General features: G+C 39.3%; 2 protein-coding genes across 2 annotated transcripts; one reads left to right on the forward strand and one right to left on the reverse strand.

Moving 5' to 3' along the window:
- Positions 1-539: 539 nt before the first annotated feature.
- On the reverse strand, positions 540-12,098 carry nop53 (NOP53 ribosome biogenesis factor). The gene is made up of 12 exons (XM_061681095.1): positions 10,838-12,098; positions 10,528-10,604; positions 10,289-10,391; positions 9,628-9,830; positions 6,423-6,478; positions 6,251-6,346; positions 4,771-4,872; positions 4,519-4,683; positions 4,141-4,316; positions 2,009-2,075; positions 1,595-1,671; positions 540-1,487 (listed from the first exon to the last, which is right to left on the reverse strand). The coding sequence occupies exons 1-12, from the start codon at positions 11,038-11,040 to the stop codon at positions 1,427-1,429; spliced, it is 1,386 nt and encodes a 461-aa protein (XP_061537079.1). The 5' UTR covers positions 11,041-12,098; the 3' UTR covers positions 540-1,426.
- On the forward strand, positions 11,601-13,989 carry LOC133404794 (histone H3.3A). Its single transcript, XM_061681096.1, has 4 exons — positions 11,601-11,711; positions 12,568-12,713; positions 12,905-13,058; positions 13,143-13,989. The coding sequence occupies exons 2-4, from the start codon at positions 12,586-12,588 to the stop codon at positions 13,269-13,271; spliced, it is 411 nt and encodes a 136-aa protein (XP_061537080.1). The 5' UTR covers positions 11,601-11,711; positions 12,568-12,585; the 3' UTR covers positions 13,272-13,989.
- Positions 13,990-14,911: the final 922 nt, after the last annotated feature.

The raw sequence follows: 14,911 nt of genomic DNA on the forward strand, positions 1-14,911 counted from the left end.
TTTCCCCTACACAAACTGAGAAGTAAATGATTTCTTCAGAGTATTAATTTTTTTTTAATTCCTCATTTAGTGGGTTTTATGAGGTGGAAACCCGAATTATGTAAAAAAATAAATAAAAATAAATACTTGAAATTGTTTAAATTGTGGGCCCTGAACCAAAAATCTATGAAAGTTTAACTCTTTGTATATATACACACACACAACTATTGCCATTTTACAGTATAGTACATTTGCCCACACCAGCAATGCAGCGAATTTTGTCTCCAGTTCTGTTGCTGAGGTCATGCCAAGACATTGTGATGTATTGATTTTGCCGATGAAGAACAGGTGTTCCAAAGGCACCTTGTAAGACAGATCTCAACCACTGCTGTCTGTATGTCTTTTTTTAAACAGTGTTATCTCCAGGGGTTGAACAAAGTAATGAGCCTATTTTACCAAAGGAGTGGAAACTACAGTTAGGTTTTCAAATGTAGGGAGTAAACTCAAAAATTTCAAAAAAAAAAAAAAAAAAAAAAGGAAGTCGTCAGTGTACTTACATCAAAGGTTGGGGACACAAACATTGATTTGTTTCCTTGGAGACAAACTGGAGATTTTGATTAAACTCACTGCAGGTAGAAGTAATTAAGTTGGGTGACACACACAATGCACTTATGTGGCGAATACACTTGTGGCAAGCAGCGACATATCTTTTGGGAGGAGTGCACCTCTGTCTCTAAGGTAAAAAATTACATTTTCACACCGATTAGCAGCTAAGAGGCTTTGTTGAAACTCCAGGCAACAACGGACAAAGTGGTCGCACCTCATTCACTTCTTTAGGGCACTGAAGGCAATTAACATTATGATTACACTGACATTAAGATGGTGGCCTGACATCAATTATCACCTTAGCCCAGACTCCTAATCCCATCAGCTTGCTTCCTTAGAAACATAAATACTATTAACTCTACTTGGAGTCTTATGTCAAATACATAAAACTGTTCACAAGTCAAAACCCTCAACTAAATTAGAAATAGAGTATCTGATATTTATTTAACAAAAGTGAATTTAAATCTGAACAAATCCCCTGCACAATCACACTTAACATAACCGAGCTTGTTATTGTGCTTAGTTGGAAATCACTATTGAATGGTAGCAAAACATCACTGGGCATGAACAAAGTCATTTACATCACTCACAGAACCATCATCACCAGGTCAAAATGGGGAACTGATCTATGTAGACCAGGCCAGACACAAATCACACTGCTACACCTCATTTGTTTTTTTTTTATCAATTAAATGTCATAATACTTGTGTAAAATGGTTGGATTGCCTGAAAAGGTCAGAGAGAGTCATTACGCTGTATATACACATGGTTCAATTATGTTGCATTTGTGGCTTTTAAAGCACTCCTGTTTTCTCAGGCTCTGCTTCTGTGGTCTGCGGCATTAAGTGATCTCTCTAAAAGCTCTCTTCTCCACATACTTCAGCTTGTACCTCCTCTTGAACCTGAGGGGGAGGGAGACATGCATTTGAGGCAACACACATTTTTAGGAATCACTATGTCCCCGTGACCCTAGGATGAAGTGCTATGTAAAAGTGAAGCAGATTCTTACTTTGCTCGCTCTCTGGGTTCAATCAGGTTCCTCTTCTGCAGACTCTTAAAGCGGTCCTTGAGGATGCTGCCCTCTGGCTGTAGCAACAGAGAATTACAACACATCCCAGAAAGACAGCCAGAACAATTTCTTGTCAGTCAGTACCTTAATACTTGATTCCTTCCACCCATGATAATTCCCCATTCATTAATTAACTTTACAGACATTTTATATTTTTGTCTGTAGGTTTTATTTTACCCTGAATGTTTCATGAACCATTGAAATTAAATTACATGTTAATTAACTGCTATGAGAGTGTAGAGCACTACTGTTTGAGAGTATCAGTAAGTAAACACGCTGGAAAGGAAACAAACCAAACAATTGTGAAGATGCTATGTCCCTGGTAATAGCTAAGCTTTGACAGGGAAGCAGTACCTTTAGTTGTCGTAGGGAACTGGTAAGTTCATCACTTAGTTTGATTTCAAGGTCCTCCGCCTGAAACCTGGAATGAAGAAAAATGCTCAAAAACAGATCAGCAGCAAACTGAAATCTGCCAAATAGCCAGATGGGGTAAAAAACAATTTATTGAAGTAAATTTAAAACTGGACAACTTCTGAGCAGACGGAGCAAGTTGGATTTAACATGCTTGCCCAGCAAATTGAAAATATAAATTAGAAAAGCTACAGTATTCATTAGGTTTCCCACAAACAACACTTGAGAAGTTAAAAAGGCAAAACCAATTGCCACGAAAACGGGTAGCCCACAAAGCATTCTATTGGATTTGTTAAATTTTTCCAGGCATACAAATTTTAAAGGGTAAAACGCAATGAAAATTGACTTCTTAATTGATTGTAAACAAGTACTTGGGGTTTCTGGTGTGCCTGCCTACACGAAGTATGAAATTACATAAACAAGTGCCGTTATTGCTCGTGTTTAATGCACAACCCCCCCCCCCCCCCCACCCCCCAAAACATTTCTCAAAGGTCAATAGTGCGCATTACACATGGATATAGGGGCAAATGGGGGTGGAAAAAAAAAACCTCAATTTTATAAATGTATGCCGCCATCTAGAGGTAAGGAAAAAGCTGTACACTTTCATTCTAATATGCCACCGCCGCCTAGTGGTTATAAAAAAGGTGTAGCCTAAACTTTCGTTCCAATATGACAAGGGGTACGTCTGACTGCATTTATGTACAGTTGTCCTCATAAGTTTACATAACCTGGCAGAATTTGTGAAATATTGTTTCATTTAAATATGACTGAGCAACAACCATCATTAATTTCTTTATGCTTTTCTGAAATGCTTGACCGTTTAATTTGTAAAAATTGTACAAATGTGTTTCGCCTGGTCCTTTGTGTTTTCTTTAAAGAATTGTACACATCTCACAAATTATGCTTGGGTAATCAAACATGAGCAGAACTGTGCGTTTTCTCATTTACTAAATAAAAGTAGGGCTATGAATTTCAAAATAAGAGCAAGTAAAAAAAAAAAAAAAAAAAGTATGTTCAAATAAAGTGCTTAACTTCAGAATAATTCCTTGAAAAAAAACTAACAATATACAGATAATACTTCATGTTTTGATCATATGGGTAGAAGCAAAATCATGCATTGTAAAAATGCATTAGACATGGGTAGAAGGGTTTTCCAGAATTTTGAGGCCAACTTTTGGGGTGCGCATTATACATGGGTGCGCAATATACACGCGAAATTACGGTAAATCGTGTGGGAGATGCTGAAAATATGTCTGAAAGCAAGCACATAAACAACCCCACACTGATTTTCTTGTCCAAAGACTTGGCAGCTAGCCTGGGCTGGGATACGCCACCTTCAAGCAAGTACACTGTCCGAAACCATGTCAAAGCCAAATGGTAAGCACAGCTCCAGTGAGTTTCGTTAGATGCATCGATTACCGTTAGCTTCCGATAACTGGTAAATATTTGTATGTTCGGCAAACTTGTCACCTTGGGAAGAGGAGGTATATCATATATGTGTCGATGTGTCCCTTGCATGCACACATCCACCTCACATAGACAAGCAAACTGGATGCTGAGAGGTGAACATCTCCTGCCCTGGAGGGAGTCTCCACAAGTCTCCAACACCACCACAAAAAGTCCTTCGATTTGTTGCTAACCGTTATTTATTTTTATTATTTAGATAATGCTAGAATGGTCGGGAACGTCATTTAATACCAGAGTGTGATGGGTGGATGGCAAGTGTGTTGTAATTCATTATCCTTTGTGTATTTCGATGAAAGAATGTCCGAGATTAAGACAACAGTGAAGTGAATTAAAATTTTAAAAATATTGCTGAATGTTTGCTTTAAACAGGTTTAAAAACTGATCAGGTATACAGTACTATAAATCAAAAGTATCCCAGTGGGAATACTGATATTTTCTCCGAAAGTAACGGGGTTATTTACTAAAGAAGGTGGGTTTTAATGGTTGTTAAAGTGCATTCAGGGACTTAAAGAATGACACATTAATGCATTTAGACTCTCCAGTGAGTTTGTCATCACAGAAAAGCTGTTAACATACTGAGAGGTTTGATGAGAGTGTTAAGCACGTACTTGAGTTTGCCAAGACGTCTTGGCTGAGCTTTCTGGGCCTCCATCTTGGCCTTCCGTTGTTTCCATCTTGCACAGGTTCTCTTTTCTTGCTGTTTGATGGCAGCGTTGATAGAGCGAAGCTGGAAGAGCTGCTGTCGTTTTTCTGTCTGATGTCTTTCAGCCAGCCGTTGTTGCTCCTATTGGAACCAAAGATGCGAAAAAGGCAATATAGCAACTTATTACACATGCTAGACATTGGTGCATTTCACCACTACGTGGAAAGCCGCATCCAGAATTGCAAAATTGAAAGAAAATACGAAATATTGACAGCAACAGTAATGCAATTTCAACATGAAGCTACCTCAATTGCTTTTCTAATGTAACAAACTTCGTAAGCACCTTAATTTTTTCTGCCTTTTCTCTCTTCCTTTGTCTCTCAGTCTTCTTCTCTGCTAGTGCGATGGCTCCTCCAACCCCACCCTCCTCTTCTTCCTCGATACGAGGCACTTCGTCATCTTCATTCTCCTCCACCAGGCCTTCTACTCGTTCCTGAAAGACAGTGTCCTGTGGACACAAATGCACAGTACAATCAAGGCTTGTCTGAAGTGAGAGCAAAGAGTGACAGTAAATACAGCTGGAAGGACTCAGTACCTCTGTTGCTCGATCTTCTTTGTTGCTGGCCAGCTGTCTCTCAATTTTGGTTTCCGCTTTCTGTTTCTTAACCTCCACATCGTGGGCCTCTTGCAGTAAAGCCTGCATATTTCAAGTGTGAGCACATGTGAGACCACGAAAGTCCTTTGTTCTTTATCTGCTACTTTGGGGGTCAGAATTGACTGAACAGTAAACATCTTTTAGTTGATTATTTGCAAATGCATTTTTCCTTTCACATCTTAATTCCATAAGTTATGTACACTTGAAGAATTGGCCATGCAGTTGTTCAATAAATGAAAAACCTAAACATATTTGGTTGAAATGTATTTGATGTACACGGCTGTGTGTTTGTAAATCCTCAGATCCCAAGATACCATTCACACAATAGTTTCCTGAGCTCCTATGTGTTGTCTTCACATTTCCAAAAAGGAAATACTGGGAGCGCAAGGATGAGATCATCATTGGACACACACTTTATTCATTTCATTTTCATATTATATTCATTCAAAATCCCTGTGGTTATCGTCATCATTGTATGTGCAAATCACATACAATAATACATATCTGTGGAGCACCGCAGATAGGGGTAGTTATTTATAATATTAAAGATATACATTCCAATTAAGTAGAAATTATAAAATTACATAGTGTATACTGACTAACTGGTGGGACAAGCGAGCAATTCTGCCCTTCCGCACCACTGATATGCAACAGTGGAGTTCATTTACATAAGGATGTACCCTGCCTCTCACCCAAAGATCGCTGGGATAGGCTCCAGCACGACTGTGACCATAGTGGAGATAAGCGGTTCGGAAAATGGATGGATGGATGTCTGTGATGCCCTCTAGAGTTTAGTTTTGACATTGCAACTTTAAGGTGGGAGCTTATCCCTCTCACGTGAGCATTGACACGTGAGCAGACTTGCATGTCATGAAAACTAGACCGGTCAGCTTTCGGGATGATACATTCACTTCCGTTTCCAGAGTAATTTAAAAAAATAGTTACCACCAAACAGCAAGATGCAGAGGGGGATAAACAAGGTCTATTCACGTTCACATTATTAACTATTAAAGGTATTAGGGGACTAACTGACATAAAACCAAATTTTAACAACTATTTACAACGACGCTAGCAACGATACACAAACATTATATCAGTGGCATAAAAAAACAATGCTATCATTTACAAATGGGTAAAAACATGACCGTCGCAGAAGAGCTCTGGTAGGAAGCCGTCATGTGCCTGCTGTTGATGATGATAGAGTTTACAATTAAGCAAACTGTCACGATCAGATCAATCGTACCGGCTTTATAACCGAAACAAGTGTGATCAGTTATGGAACACGCTTGCCCCATCTCAAAGGTTCGTTGAGTCAGTAGAGTTTCCTATGTCTTGGCTATTTAATCAGGTGTCAGGTTGTCTGCATTAATAGTCCTTTGAGTCAATATACAGCAGAATATACAATAGAAGGGAAACCTACCTGATGGGAGAAGAAGTCTGGATTGTAGGAACCTCCGGGAGCGATCACCTCCACTGCAGGTAGCACAGATGGCTTCTCGTTCAATTTCTCTGCCCGCTGCCACAACATAAATCAACAGATTAATAAATATATGAGCAGATATTGAGATGAACTGTTTCATATGGTTTCTTACCTTGACCAGCTTCTTGCCAGTCTGCTGAAGGTACCATGGATCTGCTGAACTTTTGGCTGTTCACAAAGAAAAACAATGACTAGAACTTACTTTTTTGGAATGAATAAATATTATAGCTCGTGGCAGAGAAATGGATGACAGTCTGCCCCTGCAAGCTTTCAACTGTCACCATCGGGGAATTCAGCGGGCTCTTATCATACAAATGTAGTTCGTGTATTACAGCGAAACAGTCGACTAAACAGATCTGAAAAAAAAAAGGGAAAAAAAGTGGATAATTTCTGCAAAATGACAAAAATGTGTTGAGAGTTTCATGTGTTGAGCCCAAATCTGGAAATACATACCCTTTCCAAAAAAATTTTATATCATGGAAAAGTTTATTTCTGAGTCCATACAAAAAGTGAAACTTTCATAGGTTATAGATTCATGACCCACAATTTAAACAATTTCAAGTATCGTATTTTCCGCACTATAAGGCGCACTTAAAAGACTTTCATTTTCTCAAAAATCGCCGGTGCACCATTTAACCTGGTACGCCTTAGGAATGTGTGTGACCATTTCCCGCCGACATAGGGACGTAATACGTACAACTATGTATGCTGGCAGCGATAAACTAATTGAGAGAGAACATTACGTAAAGCTACGTATAGTACTTACGCTTACGTTATGTGAATGGATTGTGAATGCCTGGGCTAAAGTATCTGCTTTGACAAAAGATTGATCAAAAAATAATGTGAGTTGATTTTTAAATGCGTAGTAAAATAAAGTTCACCCAAACTCAGTTTTGCTTCAGTTACCTTGTTTTAGCATGCGCCAAATATGGTGCGCCTTATGTATGGCTTATGTACAGAAATAGATCCCGTAATTGAGACTGCCCTTACAATCCGGTGCGGCTTATGGTGCGGAAAATACGGTATTTGTTAATTTTTTTACATAATTTGGGGTTCTAGCTCATAAAACCCATGAAATCAGGAATACCAAAAATTAGAATACTATGAAGAAATCACCATTTACCTCTCAGTTTTTGTAGGGGAAAAAAAAGAAATTAGGGTCTCATTAAATCAATCAAATTATGGTACTTTCAAAACAATTGTTAATCTTCAATACTTGGCTGGGTATCCCTTTTCTTTAATCACTGCCTCGTTGCGCCGCGGCATTGAGGCAATCAGCCTGTGGCATTGCCTGGGAGTTATGGAAGCCCGGATTTCCTTGATACTTGCTGTCAGTTCTTCTTTGTTTTTGGGTCTGGTGCCCCTCCTTTTCCCCTTGATAATACCCCGTAGATTCTCAATGGGGTTTCGATCCGGTGAGTTGGCTGGCCAGTCAATCACTGTGATGGCATGGGCATCAAACCAGGTTTTTGTGCTTCTGGCGGTATGGGCAGGGTCCAGGTCCTGCTGGAAGATGAAATCATCCTCTCCATACAGATCCTCAGCAGAAGGAATCATGAAGTCCTCCAAAACAGTCTGGTTGACAGTGACCTTGGATTTAAGAAAGCAGAATTTACCAACACCTGCACTGGACATTGCATCTAAATCATGACTGACTGTGGATATTTCACACTGGACCTCAAGCAGCTTGGGTTCTGTTCTTCACCCGTCTTCCTCCAAACCCTTGGACCTTGATTCCCGAATGAAAGGCAAACTTTGCTTTCATCGGAAAAGAGGACCTTGGAACACTGGCCAACAGTCCAGTCCTTCTCCTTGGCCCAGTTGAGACGCTTCCTACGTCGGCTCAGAAGTGGCTTGACCCGAGGAATCCGACAGTTGTAGCCCATCTCCCGGATGCGTTGGTTTTTGAAGCTGTGATTCCCGCCTCATTGCACTCTTTCTGGATCTCTGCTAGAATCTTGAATCTTCTCTGTTTCATAATCCACTGAAGCCCACGGTCATCTCTTTTGCTGGTGCATTTTCTCCTGCCACATTTTGTCCTTCCATTGATATGTTTGGACACAGCACTCTGAATAGCCAGCCTCCTTAGCTATGAACTTTTGTGGTCTACCCATCATCAATGATGGTCTTCTGGCCAGTTGTCAAGTCTGATGTCTTCCCCATATTGAACTCAACTGAGACAATTGAACCAAACTGAAGCAATTCAATGATACCTGGGGAAACCTGTGCAGGTGCTTTGAGTTTAGTGGCTGATTAGTGTGTGACACTCCGTTTAAAACAATATTGAGACTGATTTCTTCACAGCATTCTAATTTTTTGAATTCCTGATTTTGTGGTTTTTATGAGGTGAAAGCCCAAATTATGTAAAAATTAACAATACTTGAAATTCTTTAAATTGGGGCCCTTAATCTATAATCTATGAAAGTTTACCTTCTCCAATGGAATAATGGAAATAAATGTTAACATGATACTGTATATTTTTGGAAAGGGTCTGTTTGTACCATTCCAGAGTTACGCTTGAAATATAATTTGCAACGCTACACTTTAAAAGATACACATTTAACATTTTTGAGAATTGTGTCTGACAGTGTGCAATTTAAAGGACTCCTTATCTTTCCATCACTGTGTTTAATGGAGTAATTAGTAGTTATTTAATATGATTAACAAATCATTATGACAGAAACAATGGAAAAAAACTTCTGACTGAATTATAAAAATGCTCCAAAAAATGCAATTGTCAACAATCAAGTGAGAACAGATGACAAATATCGTGGTCCTAATTGTCCTGAACCATTAATGGTTGTATATACCAGCACATCGTTTAAAAGGTCTCGAGCAAACTAACTTGTCATCCTGGCCTTGTCCTTTACTCTGTGGTTTAAGGTTTGTACTCTCTGCCTCTGCAATATGCTGGAGTGATTTAAATTAAGCAGTGTATTCCACAGGAAATCTTTAAAGGCCATCTACAGTCAGTGCAGAAAATTAACCAAACTCCATGAGCTTCCAAGGCAGGACACCAAACCCCCTGAACATCAGCTCGGTGGCGCAAACAACGTTTACACGCTGCCTCGCTGTGACATCCTCCTCCTTGCATGCCTGCACGTGTGTGGTGTACAGCAAAAAATAATCATACAGGGTGTAAACTAAATTTCCCCTAAGAGAATCATGATCAGTATAACAAACTAAATTTTGCTTTTTTTTTTTCCTTCTTCCAAAATGTCAGTTCTAATGTGATGTGGACACTTCATATTCCAATGAACAAAGGACAGATGGAAAGCAAATGGATGCTAGTATTATTGGACAAAAAAACTACTTACACTCTTGTCCCCAGATGTCATAATAGTCTCTGTTTGGGTTGTTGTTGGCCTCTGTCACTGCCTTTTTTGCTCTTGCATTCGACGACCGTCTGTTGAGGAGCATTCGCTGCCTCCGTGGCACTATGCCTTTGGCTGCCTGCTGCTCTACCCTCTTGGCATTATAACGAAGTTTCTTTGCATTGGGCTGCTGGTAGGAGAGCACACTGGAGAAGCATGCAGGAGGGACATTATCAGTTCAGTGAACAAGTAGAGGAAGAATAATTCATGCTTACATAAAGAGGCACTGACCAAGGAGCTGAAGAAATTACTCAATATATGGACAAAATAGCAAACATGTGGCTCAAATATATCTGATTTACACAGCTAACTGTTCACTTGCAAATGCTCAGATGCCAGGATACCAAATTTCACACAAGTTTCCTGAGCTCCTGTATGTTGTCTTCACATGTCCAAAAAGGAACTACTGGGAGCACAAGGATGAGCTCATCACTGGACACACACACACTCTATTATAAACTCAAAACTTTGTTGAGGGCTAATGTTTTAGAACATAAAATTACATATTTGCAAATATTGAAGAATACAGGAGATGCAAGTTATTTATTGCTAATATGACATATATGATAGTCCAAAAAGAACTCAAGTGATTATGCATACTGACTCTTTAACTGGTGGGACAAGAGAGTTTTGCTGGAGGATCAGGTCGATCCTGAGAGGACGCTGCGACTTCCCTTTCCTCTTCTTGCTTACCACCTGCTCTGATGCTTTAAAGACAAAAAAATGTAAGATTAAGTTCAGCATCTGGATGTCAACAATTTAGAAAGTGCAAATTTGCAGTGTTAAAGTGTTAAATGAGACTAAAAAAAATAAAAAACAAATGAATATTCCCTCTTTTGTTACCTTTGTGATCATCTTTTTGTTTCTGCCCAACATCCAGAAAGAATAAACTGTCATCAGACTTCTCTGTCAACAGGCCACTGCAAGAAATACAGACAAGGCACATATTATACATTTAGACACACACACAGGCACGCACGCAGATAACGTCGAATCGAGTCTTTAACACTCGTCCAAATATGTACCAGACACGGGGCGAACTGTTGATTTTGATACAGGAAACGATGCATCCTATTTCCAAGATCGGAGATGAACTAAACGGCGTTTCAAGTAGTGTTTGAGAACAAGTCAACCTTGGTTTGGGCCAACTCACCCGGTGGTCCTCTCCTGATGCCTGATGTCGTCTAAAAAATCCTCGACGTCATGAATGTCGCTGTGTTTGTTCCAGTTCTTTTTCTTATTCTTGTTAAAGCGCTTCCTTCGACTACCAACCTCCCCTGTGGGATCCGAAGACTTTAAACTTAAAAAGCCTGGCTGCGAGGCCACCACGCGTTTCAGCCTCCTGGCAGCGGCCATGTTGGAGTTGAAAGAAATTAAAGTAGTCTTCTTCTTTTGAGAAGCTCTTTGTAGAGGCGCACTTTGGCTCCGCCTACAGGATCAATATTGTAACTACCAAACAGCTTGTTTTTAAATTAATACTTAGAGCTCTATTTCAATGTATGTCGTCTTGAAGAGTTCATCGATATTTTCAATTATCAGTGAAATATGGTCATACATATGTGGTATGCCACGTGATACTAAATTATGAGTGCTCCTTTAGGTTTGGATATAAATTACAAGAATGTTTAAATTTATTATAATAACGCCAAAATACACTAAAATAAAATATTAGCGAGTAAAAATGATTTACAACTCTAAGTCAATAACTCCAAAACTGTGTTTAGCACTATTTCCTTCCCAGGTGAAATATAGTTTGAAAGCCAAACATATATTTTTAAACTGAACTTTAATCAATACATTCCTAAACTAAGAATGTGCTTATAGTGCTTCGCATGGCGCGTTCGTGTAATTCGTGTTTCGGCATGTATGTTTGTCCCCAATGCATCATGGGAAACGTGCCTCCAAATGCGCTACTATATTCTTTTTCCTTTTTTCCCTCCCTTCATTTTGTAGCGACAACAACGCGTAAGAGACTCAAGAAATTAAATCCCTATTGGAAGCTGCAATTTCTCACTCACATTTCAAAGGTACGTGTCACAATTTCTACCAAGAGTCAATATCATTTACGGCCGTTCAGGATTTCGGATGGACGAATATTTCAATGATTTTCGTGAAACAAATAAAACGCAGAGCCGTCGAGCCTTTATGTGTCTGCTGAGAGTCCGCAAGCTCAAGAAGCATTCGTGATCTGCTCGATTTTGTCTCGGAAGTGCGCCTTGAGTGAAGGGTCAGCTGACAAAATAATGTCCACCAAGTGAACCCTTGACATGTTTTGTGTCGTCTTGAAAAATAAAATTCGGCTTTCGTGCGACGGTGTTTACACAATTCGGTCTTTTTTCACCACCATTACGATCGCTAGAGTGAATTTTCCTTCCCGTTTACAGTCTTCATGGCAGCAACCAGCCATTTGTGAGGATGTGTTAGTAAATAGGCATAGGGCAGCCGACAGGGGCGGTGTCGCTTCGTTTTCTCTGAAATAGCTCATTCTGAATTGGAAAATCTACGCTAGTGCCACACAGGAACGCGGTGTGCTTTGAAACGAACATACTCTCACCAGTGCGCAATGGGCGGGGTTTCAGCAATGTTTTTGTCATTGGTTGAACGTTCCTTAACGGCCCTCAAACTCTCTCCTGATTAGACGTCTCCGTTGTCATTTATGACACAAGGCAGTCAGCATCCAAACTTTTCCGGAGATGAAAGACGTTTCACGAAGCCCATACATACAATTTGAATTAAAGGATGTGTAGTGTTAATAACTTACTTATATATCGTTTTCCACAATGTCTAACGTTTATATTATTGCTCCAATAATGTGTATGCCCTCCATATTATGTAATGTGTAGTTTTGGCATGCATTAACTTAAACAAAACCTGTACTTTCAGCTTTGATCTACAGTTGCAATGGCTCGTACAAAGCAGACTGCCCGTAAATCCACTGGAGGCAAAGCTCCACGAAAGCAGCTGGCTACAAAGGCTGCCCGTAAGAGCGCCCCTTCCACCGGAGGGGTTAAAAAGCCTCATCGCTACAGGTGAGAGCCCAGTGTCTCTTCATTTAGGCCAGACAATATAATGATGTCCACGAGCACTTTGCATGTTTGAATTTGATATCAGGTGCTCCTTTATGGATCTTTCGTTATTTAAGCAGAAAATTAAAATCGCTATCATGTACTGATGTGAACCATCAGGAAACCAAATGCGATGTCTCTCCTGTCTTGTAAAGGCCTGGTACCGTGGCTCTGCGTGAGATCCGTCGTTACCAGAAGTCCACCGAGCTTTTGATTCGCAAGCTGCCGTTCCAGCGCTTGGTGAGAGAAATCGCGCAGGACTTCAAGACAGATCTGCGTTTCCAGAGTGCAGCCATCGGCGCTCTGCAGGTCTGCATCATTCAGGCTACAGTTGTTTTCGTCATCTGGTGATGTCATCTCACTAAAACGCTTCAACATTTTCTTCTGTCATAGGAGGCCAGCGAGGCCTATCTGGTGGGTCTGTTTGAGGACACCAACCTGTGTGCCATCCATGCCAAGCGTGTCACCATCATGCCCAAAGACATCCAGCTGGCACGTCGCATCCGTGGGGAGCGCGCCTAATTATTATTTTTTTCTGTCTTATGAAATGCTCTTCTCTTATCCCGTCACTATCCTTTCCTTCTCCCTACATAGATAGTAGTTTGGTTTGAGGTTCTCTATATATCATGACTGTGATAACCGTAAATGTGTGATTATGTCTTGGTTGGTGCTACAAGTAGAAGAATTTCTTTAGATATATATCATTTAAGTTTGAAACTTTACCCTTCTCACTTTAGCTATCGCTATGAATAAGGTGTTTTTGCTACCCATGACTAGTGTGTAATCTGGAATGAGTTTAGTACATAGCGTTAAAACATTTTCATCTTCCAACGGACACATTCGTTGTTATAATGGGTCTTCTGGGTTTTTTTTGGTCATTTTACAGTAGACATTTATTTTAAACAGTCAGTTCTCTTTTTTACAACAGTGGTGTTTAATATTGTATCCGAATCCAAATGCTTTATTCTGGTTGTCAATTTCAAATGTCACTGCACTATAATGACTCTGCATGGTTTGACACACAAAAGCGGCATATATGTAGCAGACATAATTAGATTTTACGCTTGGTTTTCACCACATTATTATGTTCAAGCAATGTTATGATTTTTGGTTTCTCTCTCAGGTCGATAACCTATTTTTTTCTACTGTTTTTGATTTGTGTTTTTGGTCATTTTGAAGGCTAAAACATTTGTACTCCAAAATTCACATACAAACAACAATAAAACTAATTGTGGTTAAATGGTGTGATTGAATGCCATCCTTCATATTGAACATAAAATACAGTGTAGTCACAATGACGAAACCTTATGCTGTTATAAATATCTTTGTATCTGCAATATCAATGTTTTTCACTAGGGCTGCAACTAACAATTATTTTATTAATCGATTACTCTGTCGACTATTTGTTTTCACATACTCTGATAAAAATCGGTCCTAACACATCATGTTGAGCATAGTTTTCCAAAGTGAAAACAGATGTTTGAAAATGTCTTATTTTGATTAAACACAAAGACAACACTTGGTAAAAACAAATGTATTATATATATTTCAACTGAAATAGGACAATATTGCATCGTTGAATCTGAAAATTGTATCTGCTTCTCTTGTTCAGGTCAGGTTTTTATTCCAAGTTAACAGGTCATCAATAAAATTTTACAAATTTTGCTTAGTGTAAATTGAGTTGTAGACTGATAAAAGTAAGTACCTGTAAATTGAATGTTACGTCATCATTGTTCAAATTTCAGGGCCTGAACCCTCAGTTTATTTGAACCTCTAAAGCGAAAATCCCTGCCATTGTAAACAAAAACATGTAGCCATAGTTCAAAAAGTTTACCTGATTGGGAAAAACCCTATGATATTTGGATTCAGCACATCAAAATTCTCCCAAATCAGCCCCCCCAAAAATCTCAAGATAATATATTTGTTGACAAGTGTAATCAGTCTGCTTTCAAGGAGGACTAGAAAAATCTGAGAATTGTTGTTGCGGTAATATTTTGTTCAATGCACTCTTAACTACTCATACTCACTGATAAAATTACGAGTTTGATCAAGTAGGAGGAAGAATAAACGAGACAATAGCACACGACATTCCACAAATACAGTTTGGAAGTCATTCTTCCAAACTTTTTATTTTCTAAATAGAATATTCACAGTTGTCTTTT

The sequence above is a fragment of the Phycodurus eques genome, chromosome 7 (assembly GCF_024500275.1).
Source record: "Phycodurus eques isolate BA_2022a chromosome 7, UOR_Pequ_1.1, whole genome shotgun sequence".
Classification (NCBI taxonomy): Eukaryota; Metazoa; Chordata; class Actinopteri; order Syngnathiformes; family Syngnathidae; genus Phycodurus; species Phycodurus eques.

Bases quoted from the DNA above. Each gene is read 5' to 3' on its own strand.
- LOC133404794 (XM_061681096.1), top strand. From the start codon at position 12,586: ATGGCTCGTACAAAGCAGACTGCCCGTAAATCCACTGGAGGCAAAGCT. The intron at 12,714-12,904 runs GTGAGAGCCCAG...TGTCTTGTAAAG, and splicing joins AAAAAGCCTCATCGCTACAG to GCCTGGTACCGTGGCTCTGC. The intron at 13,059-13,142 runs GTCTGCATCATT...CTTCTGTCATAG, and splicing joins CAGCCATCGGCGCTCTGCAG to GAGGCCAGCGAGGCCTATCT.
- nop53 (XM_061681095.1), bottom strand. From the start codon at position 11,040: ATGGCCGCTGCCAGGAGGCTGAAACGCGTGGTGGCCTCGCAGCCAGGC. The intron at 2,076-4,140 runs GTACGTGCTTAA...TCTTCATTCCAG, and splicing joins AGACGTCTTGGCAAACTCAA to GTTTCAGGCGGAGGACCTTG. The intron at 1,488-1,594 runs GTAAGAATCTGC...CCTCCCCCTCAG, and splicing joins GAACCCAGAGAGCGAGCAAA to GTTCAAGAGGAGGTACAAGC.